At 38.2% G+C, this 14472-nt stretch overlaps 1 protein-coding gene across 1 annotated transcript in view; it reads left to right on the plus strand.

Moving 5' to 3' along the window:
* Positions 1–214: 214 nt before the first annotated feature.
* Positions 215–14472, plus strand: part of LOC133618950 (dynein beta chain, ciliary-like) — a 30855-nt gene continuing 16597 nt past the window's right edge. The window contains exons 1-9 of the mRNA XM_072915159.1: positions 215–321; positions 1415–1610; positions 7379–7478; positions 7551–7762; positions 7827–8060; positions 10798–10965; positions 11237–11353; positions 11475–11612; positions 14326–14435. Of these exons, the coding sequence (XP_072771260.1) occupies positions 215–321; positions 1415–1610; positions 7379–7478; positions 7551–7762; positions 7827–8060; positions 10798–10965; positions 11237–11353; positions 11475–11612; positions 14326–14435 (1382 nt within the window). The remainder of the gene's footprint in view (positions 322–1414; positions 1611–7378; positions 7479–7550; positions 7763–7826; positions 8061–10797; positions 10966–11236; positions 11354–11474; positions 11613–14325; positions 14436–14472) is intronic.

Raw genomic sequence — 14472 nt, forward strand, 5'->3', positions numbered from 1 at the left:
ATTCCGGCGGCAACTCCGGCTGGGAGAAGTGCCCGCTGACCCCATGGAGCACCTCCCTGTGGTCATCTCAGAGGTACACCCGGCTGGCTGTTGGCAACGGTCACTCTCCAACTGTGTGTGTGTCCGCTGTGTGTAGGTGTTGCTGTGTGTGTTGTCCAACACTTTGGACCGGGAGGAGTGGCCTGAGGTGGTGTCAGAAGACATCCGCCACCACATGGAGAAGCTGAGGAGCACCGTGGTCACCCTGAGATGGCGAGCTGAGGGGCGCACCTTGCTGCCTCTTCCACTCTGTGTGGAAGGAGCAGGACCTCCAGACATGAGGTCAGCAGGTTTCATTCAAAATGCATTTGACTTTCTATGTCTTGTGGTTAGGGCCCTGATCTACTTAGATGCAAATAACAAGTGCTAAACAGCATGTGCAAACTATAAAGAGGTGTGTACTATTAGCAGGCATGTTGCGTGTAGTCTACCGAGACGACTAAGATAACAAGTGCAAAGGTGGTGCAGACCCTCCTATTTAAATGTGGATTCCGGCATTTTTTCTGACATTTATGGCATCATATGCTCCAACATGTGGCCTTTTGTCATGTTGTTGACATGCAGCACACACGTGCAAAAATGTCGACAGAATATTCTCTCTTCTTCAATCGTCTGTCCTTGCAGCACGGCCGCCTCCCTTGTCACAGCCGTTTGTGCCGAACTGTGCCAGTTTGCGCATCCTTTCTAGACGTACTAAGTATAGATGCAGGACAGTTTCAGTCTTGATAAATCACAAGCAGGGCCGGCCCGTGGCATAGGCTGTATAGGCGAATGCTAAGGGCGCCGTCCATCAGGGGGCGCCACGCCAGTGCCACAAATGTAGGAGAAAAAAAAAAAAAAAGTTTGTACTATTATTTCTAAATACAAAAAATAATCCCACGTTAATTAAAATGCAAAGTAAAGCCTATTTAATAGAATATTATTTGTTACAACATTACAACATTACAATATTGTATTTCATATATTCATTTTTTATTTTTTGCATTCATTTATTTATTCATATTTTTTTTTATCTTGTTAACTATTCTGATTGTTAATTTGCTTTCTTTAAGTAAAAAAAAGGTCAAAGACAAAGCTATTCGGTTTCTTGTGAGTATATACACTTCACTGCCGATGTGGGGGGGGGGCGCCACCTAAAATCTTGCCTAGGGCGCCAGATTGGTTAGGGCCGGGCCTGATCACAAGTTTGCATCTTCTCCTCCCTGTGGGCGGTCTAACAATGGACATATATTATACAAATACTCGAAGACTGACACACTGAATGAATTGTGCGCCCTAGTTTGCCCACGTAAGAGAAGCAATCCTCTGCTCATGAGTTTAGTCCATCAGATTTGCCTGATTTTGCACGTGTTTGACACACATTGTTGCTCTTCAGCTCCACTGGTTGGCCACTGGATGGAGGCTTGTTGTACTCCATGGAAAGTCTAATTGTTCAGTGGTCAGGACAGATCTGGGACGTCCTGAAGAAAGACTCTGGAGCTCTCCTGCTCCAGGGAGACCATCCAGGCCCCAATTTGGAGCTCCAGTTCTGGACCTCTCAGAGGGAGAATCTTGCTGGGATTCAGTTACAGGTAGACTCTTAACTCTTTAAGGGAGTAAAATATGACATGGGATTATGTCATTTCAACAGAGATTCAGGTGTGGGAGCCTGAACAATCTCAATGGGAGATTACATAATAAATGACTACAGACTGGCACAAACCAGGTCAGATTAGGATTAAACTTGGTTTGACATGACATTTTTTACACCTACAGACAAACTGTTATATAAACATAAGTGTATATATGTATATATGTGTATGTATGTATGTATATGTTTATACAGTGGTGGTCAAAAGTGTACATAGTAGAGATGCACGGTTTGCGGACACAACCGCGGAGTCCGCGGATTATCCGCGGGTCGGGCGGTTGAAATTAAAAAAAAATTAGATTTTATCCGCGGGTCGGGTCGGGCGGTTGAAATAAAAAAAAATCAGATTTTAAATAGATTCAGGCGGGTGGCAGTTAAACCAATTGGTAAATATATATACATAGTTAAATGTTGTTACCCACATACGAAAAACGAGCAGGCACCTGCAGCATATGCCACAACAGAAGAAAAAAAAAAAAAGAGATGGCAACGCCGGCAGCAAACGTGGTACGCGACAAACTAAAAAAGGGAATACTAAAGACCAGGGGGAAAAAAGGCCAGAAAAGTTCAGCGTGGACTCGTTTTTATGAGGTTGTAAATCAGGATGATAGTAATGCTGGCTACGTGATTTGCAAGAGCTGCGACGCTGTTTGTGTCTACGACAGTCACAAAACCGGGACATCTAACATGGTGCATATCACATTTGTGCAAAACCCCTGAACCTCCACAAACACCCTGAGCATGAGCAGTTTCGTCCGCCGTGATCCCAGAAGAGTGCCACAGGATGTTAAAACAAGGCTTACAGATGCATGTTGGAACGCAGCTGCCTGCAGCAGTTTGAGTGGCGCGCTCAGCGCGGCTCCCAGATGATTGCGCACTGGTGTGCGTCTGGGCCGTGACAGCGTGGCACGCATTGAATGTCTCTGCTGCATTGGATCAGTCTCCTTTCTTTAACAGGCAAAAGCTTTATAACCTCACTAATGCCTTGCATCGTCTATATTAGATATATAACAACGGGCGGGTGCGGTTTTGATTAAATGTTAGTTCGGGTGGATGGCGGATGGTTGACGACTTTTGTGATGCGGTTGCGGATGAAATAATTGCCTATCCGCGCATCTCTAGTACATAGACTTGTAAAGAACATCATGTCATGGCTGTCTTGACTTTACAATCATTTCTACAACTCTTATTTGTTTGTGATGTAGTGATTGGAGCACATACTTGTTGCTCACAAAAAACATTCATGAAGTTTGCTTCTTTTATGAATTTATTATGGCTCTACTGAAAATGTGAGGGTCAAAAGTATACGTACAGCAACATACATGATCAATGTTGGTGATGTAGAAAAGTCAACATCAAATCAAATGAGCTTCATGGCCTCTTAACTTCATGTGAGTGATTATGATTGTTGACTTCTCTGAGCACATTTAAATATGGCTCATGTGATGCAGTCATCAGACTCGTTTACAAACGCCACAATGGGAAAGTCAAAGGAACTCAGTGCAGATCTGAAAAAAACAAATCATTGACTTGAACAAGTCAGGAAAGTCACTTGAAGCCATTTCAAATCATCTTAAGGTCCCAAGAGCAACTGTGCAGACAATTGTTTGTAAGTATAAAGTGCATGGCACAGTTTTGTCACTGCCACCATCAGGAAGAAAACGCAAGCTATCACCTGCTGCTGAGAGAAAATGAGTCAGGATGATCAAGAGTCAACCGAGAACCAGCAAAAAGCAGGTCTGCCATGAATTGGAAGCTGCTGGAACACAGGTGTCAGTGTCCACAGTCAAGCCTGTTTTGTATCGCCATGGACTGAGAGGCCACCATGCAAGAAGGAAGACCTTGCTCCAGAAGCCACACCTTAAGGCTCCTCTAAAGTTTGCTGCTGAGAGAAGACCTTCTGGAGGAAAGTTCTGTGGTCAGATGAAACAAAAATGGAGCTGTTTGGCCACAATACCCAGCAATATGTTTGGAGGAGAAAAGGTGAGGCCTTTAATCCCAGGAACACCAACCCTACCGTCAAGCATGGTGGTGGTAGTATTATGCTCTGGGCCTGTTTTGCTGCCAATGGAACTGCTGCTTTAAATGGGACAATGAAAAAGGAGGATTAACTCCAAATTCTCCAGGACAAGCTAAAATCATCAGTCCGGAGGTTGGGTCTTGGGCGCAGTTGGGTGTTCCCACAGGACAATGACCCCAAACACACCTCAAATGTGGTAAAGGAATGTTGCTGTATGTATACTTTTGACCCTGCACATTTGCTCACATTTTCACCACTATATATATATATATATATATATATATATATATATATATATATATATATAATTTTGATTTGTTTACAGTCCTGTAGATCCTACTGAGAATTGTGTTGGTGTTTTTCTTTTGTCAACTACAAATTTTGGGAGAAAAAAAATCAGCCCTGTTGTGCAAAACACAAATGTCAACTGCAGTAGATACTACCTCTCTGAACGATATACATATACAGTAGATATGGGGGTTATTACCTCTGCCTAGAGCAGGGGTCGGCAACCCGCGGCTCTAGCGCCGCATGCGGCTCTTTAGCGCCGCCCTAGTGGCTCTCTGGAGCTTTTTCAAAAATGTATGAAAAATGGAAAAAGATGAGGGGGAAAAAATATATTTTTTGTTTTAATATGGTTTCTGTAGGAGGACAAACATGACACAAACCTCCCTAATTGTTATAAAGCACACTGTTTATATTAAACATGCTTCACTGACTCAAATATTTGGCGAGCGCCGTTTTGTCCTACTAATTTTGGCGGTCCTTGAACTCACCGTAGTTTGTTTACATGTATAACTTTCTAGGACGTGTTTTATGCCACTTCTTTTTCTGTCTCATTTTGTCCACCAAACTTTTAACGTTGTGCATGAATGCACAAAGGTGAGTTTTGTTGATGTTATTGACTTGTGTGGAGTGCTAATCATTTATATTTGGTCACTGCATGACTGCAAGCTAATCGATGCTAACATGCTATTTAGGCTAGCTATATGTACATATTGCATCATTATGCCTCATTTGTAGCTATATTTGAGCTCATTTAGTTTCCTTTAAGTCCTCTTAATTCAATTTATATCTCATGACACACTATCTGTATGTAATATGGCTTTTCATTTGTTGCGGCTCCAGACAGTTTTGTTTTTGTATTTTTGGTCCAATATGGCTCTTTCAACATTTTGGGTTGCCGACCCCTGGCCTAGAGGTATTTGTAGTCACCCGAGTTTTTCAGTTACTTAGTTATAGTTAATTACTTCTGAACGGATTTTGATTAAAACTTTCAGGAATTGTCGGCGATTTGGATCACCATCTTTGGATTCTGGATATTTTTTTTCTTAAGATTCTTAATCAATGGGAGGTACGTTCTGGCGCAGGACTGTGCTGACTGAATGCTTTTCTAGTTGTGTATGATGTCATTACAATGTGCAGTGGCATTAAAATGTTCACTGCAGCAACATTGGAAGAATACCTGCCAATCATGCAATATTTCAATGAGATTGTCAGGAAGTCTCTTTTAAAAAACCAACCTAAGTCAAGATGTGAAGGCAATTTTTTTTTTTTAATCTTGTTTTCATGAACTTTTGACTGCAATAACAAATCTAAATGATACGTATTAGTACGGCTGGGTTAGGGTTAGCATGATGCTTCTTTGTTTCATCTTAAATTAGCAACATAATACATTCTCTGCTCTTTGCTTACTTGCCAACCTTCCAGACACGCCGTCTGTGTCGTGGCTTTGTCTCTCCCAGTCAGTGGCGTGTGTGAGTGACAGGAAGAAAAGCTCTGATTCGCTTTCGTGAGAAGTAGGGCTGGGCGATATGGTGTTAATTTAATATGTGGATATGTTTAGTCCATGTCACCATACACCATATATATGTGGATATGTTTAGTCCATGTCACCATACACCATATATATGTGGATATGTTTAGTCCATGTCACCATACACCATATATATGTGGATATGTTTAGTCCATGTCACCATACACCATATATATGTGGATATGTTTAGTCCATGTCACCATACACCATATATATGTGGATATGTTTAGTCCATGTCACCATACACCATATATATGTGGATATGTTTAGTCCATGTCACCATACACCATATACACCATTCACAAACAAGGATGGGGCGAAGGTCACCACTTTGTCAACAAATGCGTGAGCAAATTGTTGAACAGTTTAAGAAAAACCTTTCTCAACCAGCTATTGCAAGGAATTTAGGGATTTCACCATCTACGCTCCGTAATATCATCAAAGGGTTCAGAGAATCTGGAGAAATCACTGCACGTAAGCAGCTAAGCCCGTGACCTTCCATCCCTCAGGCTGTACTGCATCAACAAGCGACATCAGTGTGTAAAGGATATCACCACATGGGCTCAGGCACACTTCAGAAACCCACTGTCAGTAACTACAGCTGGTCGCTACATCTGTAAGTGCAAGTTAAAACTCTCCTATGCAAGGCGAAAACCGTTTATCAACAACACCCAGAAACGCCGTCGGCTTCGCTGGGCCTGAGCTCATCTAAGATGGACTGATACAAAGTGGAAAAGTGTTCTGTGGTCTGACGAGTCCACATTTCAAATTGTTTTTGGTAACTGTAGAAGTCGTGTCCTCCGGACCAAAGAGGAAAAGAACCATCTGGATTGTTATAGGCGCAAAGTGTAAAAGGCAGCATGTGTGATGGTATGGGGGTGTATTAGTGGCCAAGACATGGGTAACTTACACATCTGTGAAGGCACCATTAATGCTGAAAGGTACATACAGCTTTTGGAGCAACATATGTTGCCATCCAAGCAACGTTACCATGGACGCCCCTGCTTATTTCAGCAAGACAATGCCAAGCCACGTGTAACATCAACGTGGCTTCATAGTAAAAGAGTGCGGGTACTAGACTGGCCTGCCTGTAGTCCAGACCTGCCTCCCATTGAAAATGTGTGGCGCATTATGAAGCCTAAAATAGCACAACGGAGACCCCCGGACTGTTGAACAACTTAAGCTGTACATCAAGCAAGAATGGGAAAGAATTCCACCTGAGAAGCTTCAAAAATGTGTCTCCTCAGTTCCCAAACCTTTACTGAGTGTTGTTTAAAGGAAAGGCCATGTAACACAGTGGTGAACATGCCCTTTCCCAACTACTTTGGCACGTGTTGCAGCCATGAAATTCTAAGTTAATTATTATTTGCAAAAAAACAATAATGTTTATGAGTTTGAACATCAAATATGTTGTCTTTGTAGCATATTCAACTGAATATGGGTTGAAAAGGATTTGCAAATCATTGTATTCCGTTTATATTTACATCTAACACAATTTCCCAACTCATATGGAAACGGGGTTTGTATGTAAGAAGGTGCGCTTGTTTTATGTCTCTGTGAGAAGGAGAGACAAGAAAGAGTGAGAAGAGTCTGTAGTGTAATGCCTGCAGCTAAAAGCAACTGTGTGAGAACGTATACTCCAATATCACCATATAGTCATTTTCTATATCTCACAGACACAAACCCGCGATACATCCAGTATATTCCATATATCGCCCAGCCCTAGTGAGAAGTGGTTTGACGCCACCTGTTGCAAATCTCTAGACCCCCCAAAAAAACTATTTTCTAGGAAAATACAGTTTCCTGTTGGTGAAAGTATGGTTATTTGGACACAAGAAGCCCACCTAAAGCCAAACCATGTTGTTGTTTTCAGATCCAAAGTCGCGAAGTGAAAGAGATTATGGAGATCCTGAGGAGAGTCAAGAGCAGTTATTACTCCTCCTTCCAAGAGATCTCTGTCAAAGTCAACGAGGGTGATTATGCACATTAGATTGATTAATTCCAGGACTTTATTGAATGACAGCTCCTTGGTGTGTGTGTCTCAGCGCTGCTGGAAGCCGAGGATATTGATCTGCATCTGCGTCCTTTGAGGAGGCTCATCACCAACCTGGAGGAGAGAAGTTTCCCTCAGGTGGACACTTTGCTGCCTCCACTTTTCCACTCCCTTTGTCTGATCTGGAGTCACTCCCGGTTCTACTGCACTGCTCAGCGCATGGTCGTCCTTCTCCAGGAGTTCTGCAACCTAATCCTGGACAAGGTGCTGTGATGATGACAATCTATGGCTGGCTCGGTGTGAAGGTGTCTTTGTCTTTGCCTCACAGGCCTTTGCCTACCTGATCCCTGAAGAACTCTTTAAGATGGAGCTGGAGGAGGGCCAGGAGAGAGTCCAAATCACCATCTCAGTCCTGCACACCTTCAAGCAGCTGTTCCACACGTACCGCCAGAAGATTCTGGGATTCTTTCAACACAACCAGACCATAAAGCTTTGGGACTTTCCCGCCTCGCTGGTGTTCCGGCGTTCAGACCGCGTCTTGGAGAGGCTGCTCATGATGGAGGTAGGATGGAGTTGGACAAGCAAAACATTTCTACACTTTTGTTTGGCAACCAGGAAGACCTTACACCTGAATGGATAAGTGGCTTATTTAAAGGTCAACCCTGTTAAGTTAATTACATCATACAATGTGAAATCTTATTCAATTGGTCTTTTTAATACAATAATAAAACATCAATAAGATAGAATAAAACAAAATACATCAATTAAATTAAATAAAACAAAATCAATAAATTAGAATAAAACAATAAAATACATCAATACAATAGAATAAAATAATAAACATCAATAAAATACAATAAAACAATAAAAACAAATCAATAAAATAGAATAAAACAAAAGACATCAATAAAATTTAATAAAACAATAAAAACAAATCAATAAAATAGAATAAAACAAAATACATCAATTAAATAAAATAAAACAAAAACAAATCAATAAATTAGAATAAAACAATAAAAGACATCAATACAATAGAATAAAATAATAAAAACAAATCAATAAAATAGAATAAAACAAAAGACATCGATAAAATTTAATAAAACAATAAAAACAAATCAATAAAATAGAATAAAACAAAATACATCAATGAAATGAAATAAAACAAAAGACATCGATAAAATTGAATAAAACAATAAAAACAAATCAATAAAATAGAATAAAACAAAAGACATCAATAAAATTTAATAAAACAATAAAAACAAATCAATAAAATAGAATAAAACAAAATACATCAATTAAATTAAATAAAACAATAAAAACAAATCAATAAATTAGAATAAAACAATAAAAGACATCAATACAATAGAATAAAATAATAAAAACAAATCAATAAAATAGAATAAAACAAAAGACATCAATAAAATTTAATAAAACAATAAAAACAAATCAATAAAATAGAATAAAACAAAATACATCAATGAAATGAAATAAAACAAAAGACATCAATAAAATTGAATAAAACAATAAAAACAAATCAATAAAATAGAATAAAACAAAAGACATCAATAAAATTTAAAAAAACAATAAAAACAAATCAATAAAATAGAATAAAACAAAATACATCAATTAAATAAAATAAAACAATAAAAACAAATCAATAAATTAGAATAAAACAATAAAAGACATCAATACAATAGAATAAAATAATAAAAACAAATCAATAAAATAGAATAAAACAAAAGACATCAATAAAATTGAATAAAACAATAAAAACAAATCAATAAAATAGAATAAAACAAAATACATCAATGAAATGAAATAAAACAATAAAAGACATCAATAAAATTGAATAAAACAATAAAAACAAATAAATAAAATAGAATAAAACAAAATACATCAATGAAATGAAATAAAACAATAAAAGACATCAATAAAATTGAATAAAACAATAAAAACAAATCAATAAAATAGAATACATCAATAAAATAGAATAAAACAAAATACATCAATTAAATAAAATAAAACAATAAAAACAAATCAATAAATTAGAGTAAAACAATAAAAGACATCAATGTAATAGAATAAAATAATAAAAACAAATCAATAAAATAGAATAAAGCAAAAGACATCAATAAAATTGAATAAAACAATAAAAACAAATCAATAAAATAGAATAAAACAAAATACATCAATGAAATGAAATAAAACAATAAAAGACATCAATAAAATTGAATAAAACAATAAAAACAAATCAATAAAATTGAATAAAACAAAATACATCAATGAAATGAAATAAAACAATAAAAGACATCAATAAAATTGAATAAAACAATAAAAACAAATCAATAAAATTGAATAAAACAAAATACATCAATGAAATGAAATAAAACAATAAAAGACATCAATAAAATTTAATAAAACAATTAAAACAAATAAATAAAATAGAATAAAACAAAATACATCAATGAAATGAAATAAAACAATAAAAGACATCAATAAAATTTAATAAAACAATAAAAACAAATCAATAAAATAGAATAAAACAAAATACATCAATGAAATGAAATAAAACAATAAAAGACATCAATAAAATTGAATAAAACAATTTAAAAAAAAATAGAATAAAACAAAATACATCAATAACATTGAATAAAACAAATCAATAAAATAGAATAAAATACATCAATACAATATAATAAAACAATATAATACAAAACAATAAAATACATCAATAAAATAGAATAAGACATAAAACATAAATCAATAAAATAGAATAATAAAAGAGACCACAAGCGGATTTAAAAGCCCGAGAATAAAAGTGTCTTTTAATACGAGACTTAAAACATTCAAGAGTGGGGGTCGAACATTCCAAAGTTTGGGGCCAACAACAGAGAAGATCTTGTCTCCATTAGAGGGACTCTTAATGTTTTGACTTGCTCATTAGTGTGAAAAGGTTGATTTGAATGAGATTTGGTCTTTTTATGGGTTAATGCAGCACCTATTGGTTAGGTTTAGTCTCCTGTGACCCCAAAGGATGGATGGATAGTCTGTGGTCAATCTGCAATATAATGACAATAATGGATTCTAATTCAAGCTAAAATATGTATTCATGGAACATTATTATTGCTATAGAAAATATGTCTTGTCTAATATGTTGATTAGCTCATTTAACGACATCAAATGTAAATAAAGCTGTTGTATTTCATCTTCTCTAATGTTGTAGCCAGTGAATAGAAGTATTTCTAAGCAATTTACACAACCTCTCTAGCTGGAAATGAGTGTTTCTCTTCCACCAATAGGAAGTGTTTGCTGCAGCGCTGGACTTTCTGAAGTTGGAGAAAATAGAAGTTGGTGGATCCAGAGGCAAAGTCCTCAGCGAGATGGTCTTCAGGATGACTGAGGACTTTCATGAGGGCTGGCGAGCGCTCAGAGAGAGCAAATATGATCCTTTGGACTACAGCGACCAGGTGAGGACTTTGTTATTTTGCACAGGGATTTATTCAGGGATGCACTGAACAGTAATTCATTGCAAACGAAGCAGTACTCAAAGCTAATGAATTGCTCACAAGACAAACAACCTGCAGTATGTCAGAATATCAGTTAGCTGCAAGAGTTTCACCTGGGATTTCCACTAAGCATAACCCTAATTAGCACTGCTTCAAGTGCTCCATAACCCTAATTAGTGCTGTCAAAATCTAGTGCTTGAATGAACATAATCAATTGTTATTTTGTGTTCAGGTATTTGTGCATCAACACAAGCGTTTTATGGAACAGAACAGAGACTTTGACCAGAGGCTGGGAACGCTCCTAAATCTGGCCTTTCACAACTCAAACAACCTCAAGTCTACTATGAAGGTATGTTGTGAAGACCTTTGTTTTAACCCTGCTTTGCTGAAACAACAACCTTGTGTGGCGTCTAGCTGCTACAGCTTTTATAACCTTGTTAGCTGAAACAACAACCTTGTGTGGCGTCTAGCTACTACAGCTTTTTGGCAACTTGCTGGAGAGACCCAGGATCCATCAGCTCTTCTCTGCTAATGACAGCGTGCTCCTGGACATGTTCAAGCAGGAAGTAGACCACCTGCACCTTCTACTTCATCAACACAGAGATGAGGTGAGGACCAACTGGAACTTTTTGTATTTCATGTACCATCCTTATGTGAGACAAGAACACTCATCTTCACCCTCTCTGTGCAGTGTAAATGTTGACTAACTGATCAATTGAGATGATTAACAATGCAGCTGGGAGTGTCAAAGTCTTTCTAGTTCAGTCAAAACCATGGCACGATAACCTAAATATTACAACTATGACAACTTCAGTTTGTTTTCTTTTGTTTTACTTAGTCCCCAAAATGTAATAAGCACTGTGGAAGTCGCTTCCTTGCAGTCCCACTGTAAGACACGGCACAGGAGTCCAATGTGCAGGTTTAACAAGATTTTTAATGCTCATTTGTTTTTTCAACAAAGTTTTGTCCAGACTTTTCAGTCTCACCAATCCTCCTCCTCCTCCTGCACCCAGCTGCTCACTGTTAAAGACAACAGATGATTAGATTAACACGTACCACCTGTGCAATCTAATCATCTGCCAGCTGTGTCTCGCCGTCAGCACATGCCACGCCCCTGTCTGATGGCGCTCTGATTTCTGCACCATGGACAGAGGCGCTGATCACACTCCCTCTCCACAAGCACATTCTGAAAAAGGAAAATGTCACAAATAATCCTTCAAGTTAGTTGAAAACTCTGAGGGAAAAAATTGGTGCAGTTTCAGAACCACCATGAAGAACACGATGAACTTAAAAAGTTAAAGTTAAAGTACCAATGATTGTCACACACACACTAGGTGTGGCGAGATTATTCTCTGCATTTGACCCATCACCCTTGATCACCCCCTGGGAGGTGAGGGGAGCAGTGGGCAGCAGCGGTGGCCGCGCCCGGGAATCATTTTGGTGATTTAACCCCCAATTCCAACCCTTGATGCTGAGTGCCAAGCAGGGAGGTAATGGGTCCCATTTTTATAGTCTTTGGTATGACTCGGCCGGGATTTGAACTCACAACCTACCGATCTCAGGGCGGACACTCTAACCACTAGGCCACTGAGTAGGTTGAAACGCTGAGACTGGGTCTCAGCGTTTCTACCAAGTCATTCAACTTTGAGTCCCACCCACGTTGTTGTGGGAAAGTCCAAGCATTCACAGAAAATATTCGTCAATGTAATTTATTCTTCTACATGCCCGTAAGTTTTCACTTGATTGGAACCAGGAATCGTGTGCTCAACAAAACATTTTTTGTTTTAAATATCCCAGATTACACAGAATGCCTGGTTTTCCGGGAAATTTTTCCCATTAAAAATGAGTTGGTCATTTTTGGAACGTGCACAATTTTCCACATTTCTCAACCGATTGGAACCATTCCACTTTCAACACCTTCCACTCACCTTGGACAATCAAACTACCACTAACGTCAAAACAATTCTGAAATTCCAGGAATTCCAAAATAACCATTCTAAGTTCAGACTGTTACTACGTCAACATTTTTCAACCGATTTGAAAAATTCCAACACCAACCCATTCATATAATGTAGGGTCAATATTTTCAAAAAATACCCAGTTTTCCGCGAAATTCCAAAATTTTTGAGGAAATTCCCATTCAAATGAACGGACGTATTATAGTTCTCCAATTCCCTAAATCCTCAACATTTTTTACCATTTTTCAACCCCATTCCGACCTTCCAACCATCCACAAACACTACTCTTCAGATATGTCAAACGTAAAACATGTTTTCCCGGAATTTTCTCACAATTGACCATGAATGGGAAATATACAATGAAATATACAACACCTTCCACTCACCTTGGACAATCAAACTACCACTAAGTTCAAAACAATTCCCAGATTTTCCGGTTTGCCAAAGCTCTATTTTCACCTCTTGCTGGAAAGTTTTACAGTCCACATTTTTCAGCCGTTTTTGACCATTGTACTTTCAAAACATTCCTCTGAGTTGGGACAAACAAATTATAATTTTTCTTTGCGTACAAATTCTTGTTTTTTTCCAAAATTCCAGGAATTCCTAAATAACCATTCATGTAATGTAGGACAATTTTGCCAAGATCAATATTTTCAAAAATACCCGGTTTCCGCGAAATTCCCAAAATGTTCCAGGAAATTCCCATTCAAATGAACGGATATATTCATAGTTCTCCAATGCCCTAAATTCTCAACATTTTTAACCATTTTTCAACCCCATTCCGACCTTCCAACCATCCACACACACTACTCTTCAGATATGTCAAACGCAAAACATGTTTTCCCGGAATTTCCCGGAATTTTCCCCCAATTGACAATGAATGGGAAACATACAATGGACTGCATATCCCACATTTCTCATCTGTTTTGAACCGTTCCAACATCCACACACTCCACTCACCCTGGACATTCAAGCCAGCACGTTTGCTGGTTCTGAAAATTCCCCCGATTACCCGGAATTACCAGGAATTTCCTCCCATTGAAAAGGATTGAGCAGTATCCAAACCTCTCCAAATCCCTAATTTTTTCAGGTTGGCGTCAGTTCTTCAACATTCAAACACACAGTTCATTAGTATTAGCAAATAGACACAAAACATGCAGCCGGGCTTACTTAAAGTATTTTTAAAACATATACAATCCAGCATCGATACTAGGGACCTCTGAATTTCACAATGTTGAGAAATGGAATAATATGGTACTTTTTAAGGTGTAATTTGTTATCCAGCATGTCCAGCAACCCTCATATAAAAGTGTTAATGTGACTTTTTAAGTGATTGTTGATGGAAATGTCGATTCTGCTGCAGTCAGGAAGTGTGTGTTTGGGGAAAAATATGCCCCCGGTGGCCGGGAGGCTGAAATGGTCACAGGAGCTTCAGAGTCGCATTCTGACCAACAGGAGCCACCTGTCTCAAATGTAAGGACTCATGCACCTTTTAGCTTGTACCAACACT

Source organism: Nerophis lumbriciformis, linkage group LG19, assembly GCF_033978685.3.
Source record: "Nerophis lumbriciformis linkage group LG19, RoL_Nlum_v2.1, whole genome shotgun sequence".
Taxonomy (NCBI): Eukaryota; Metazoa; Chordata; class Actinopteri; order Syngnathiformes; family Syngnathidae; genus Nerophis; species Nerophis lumbriciformis.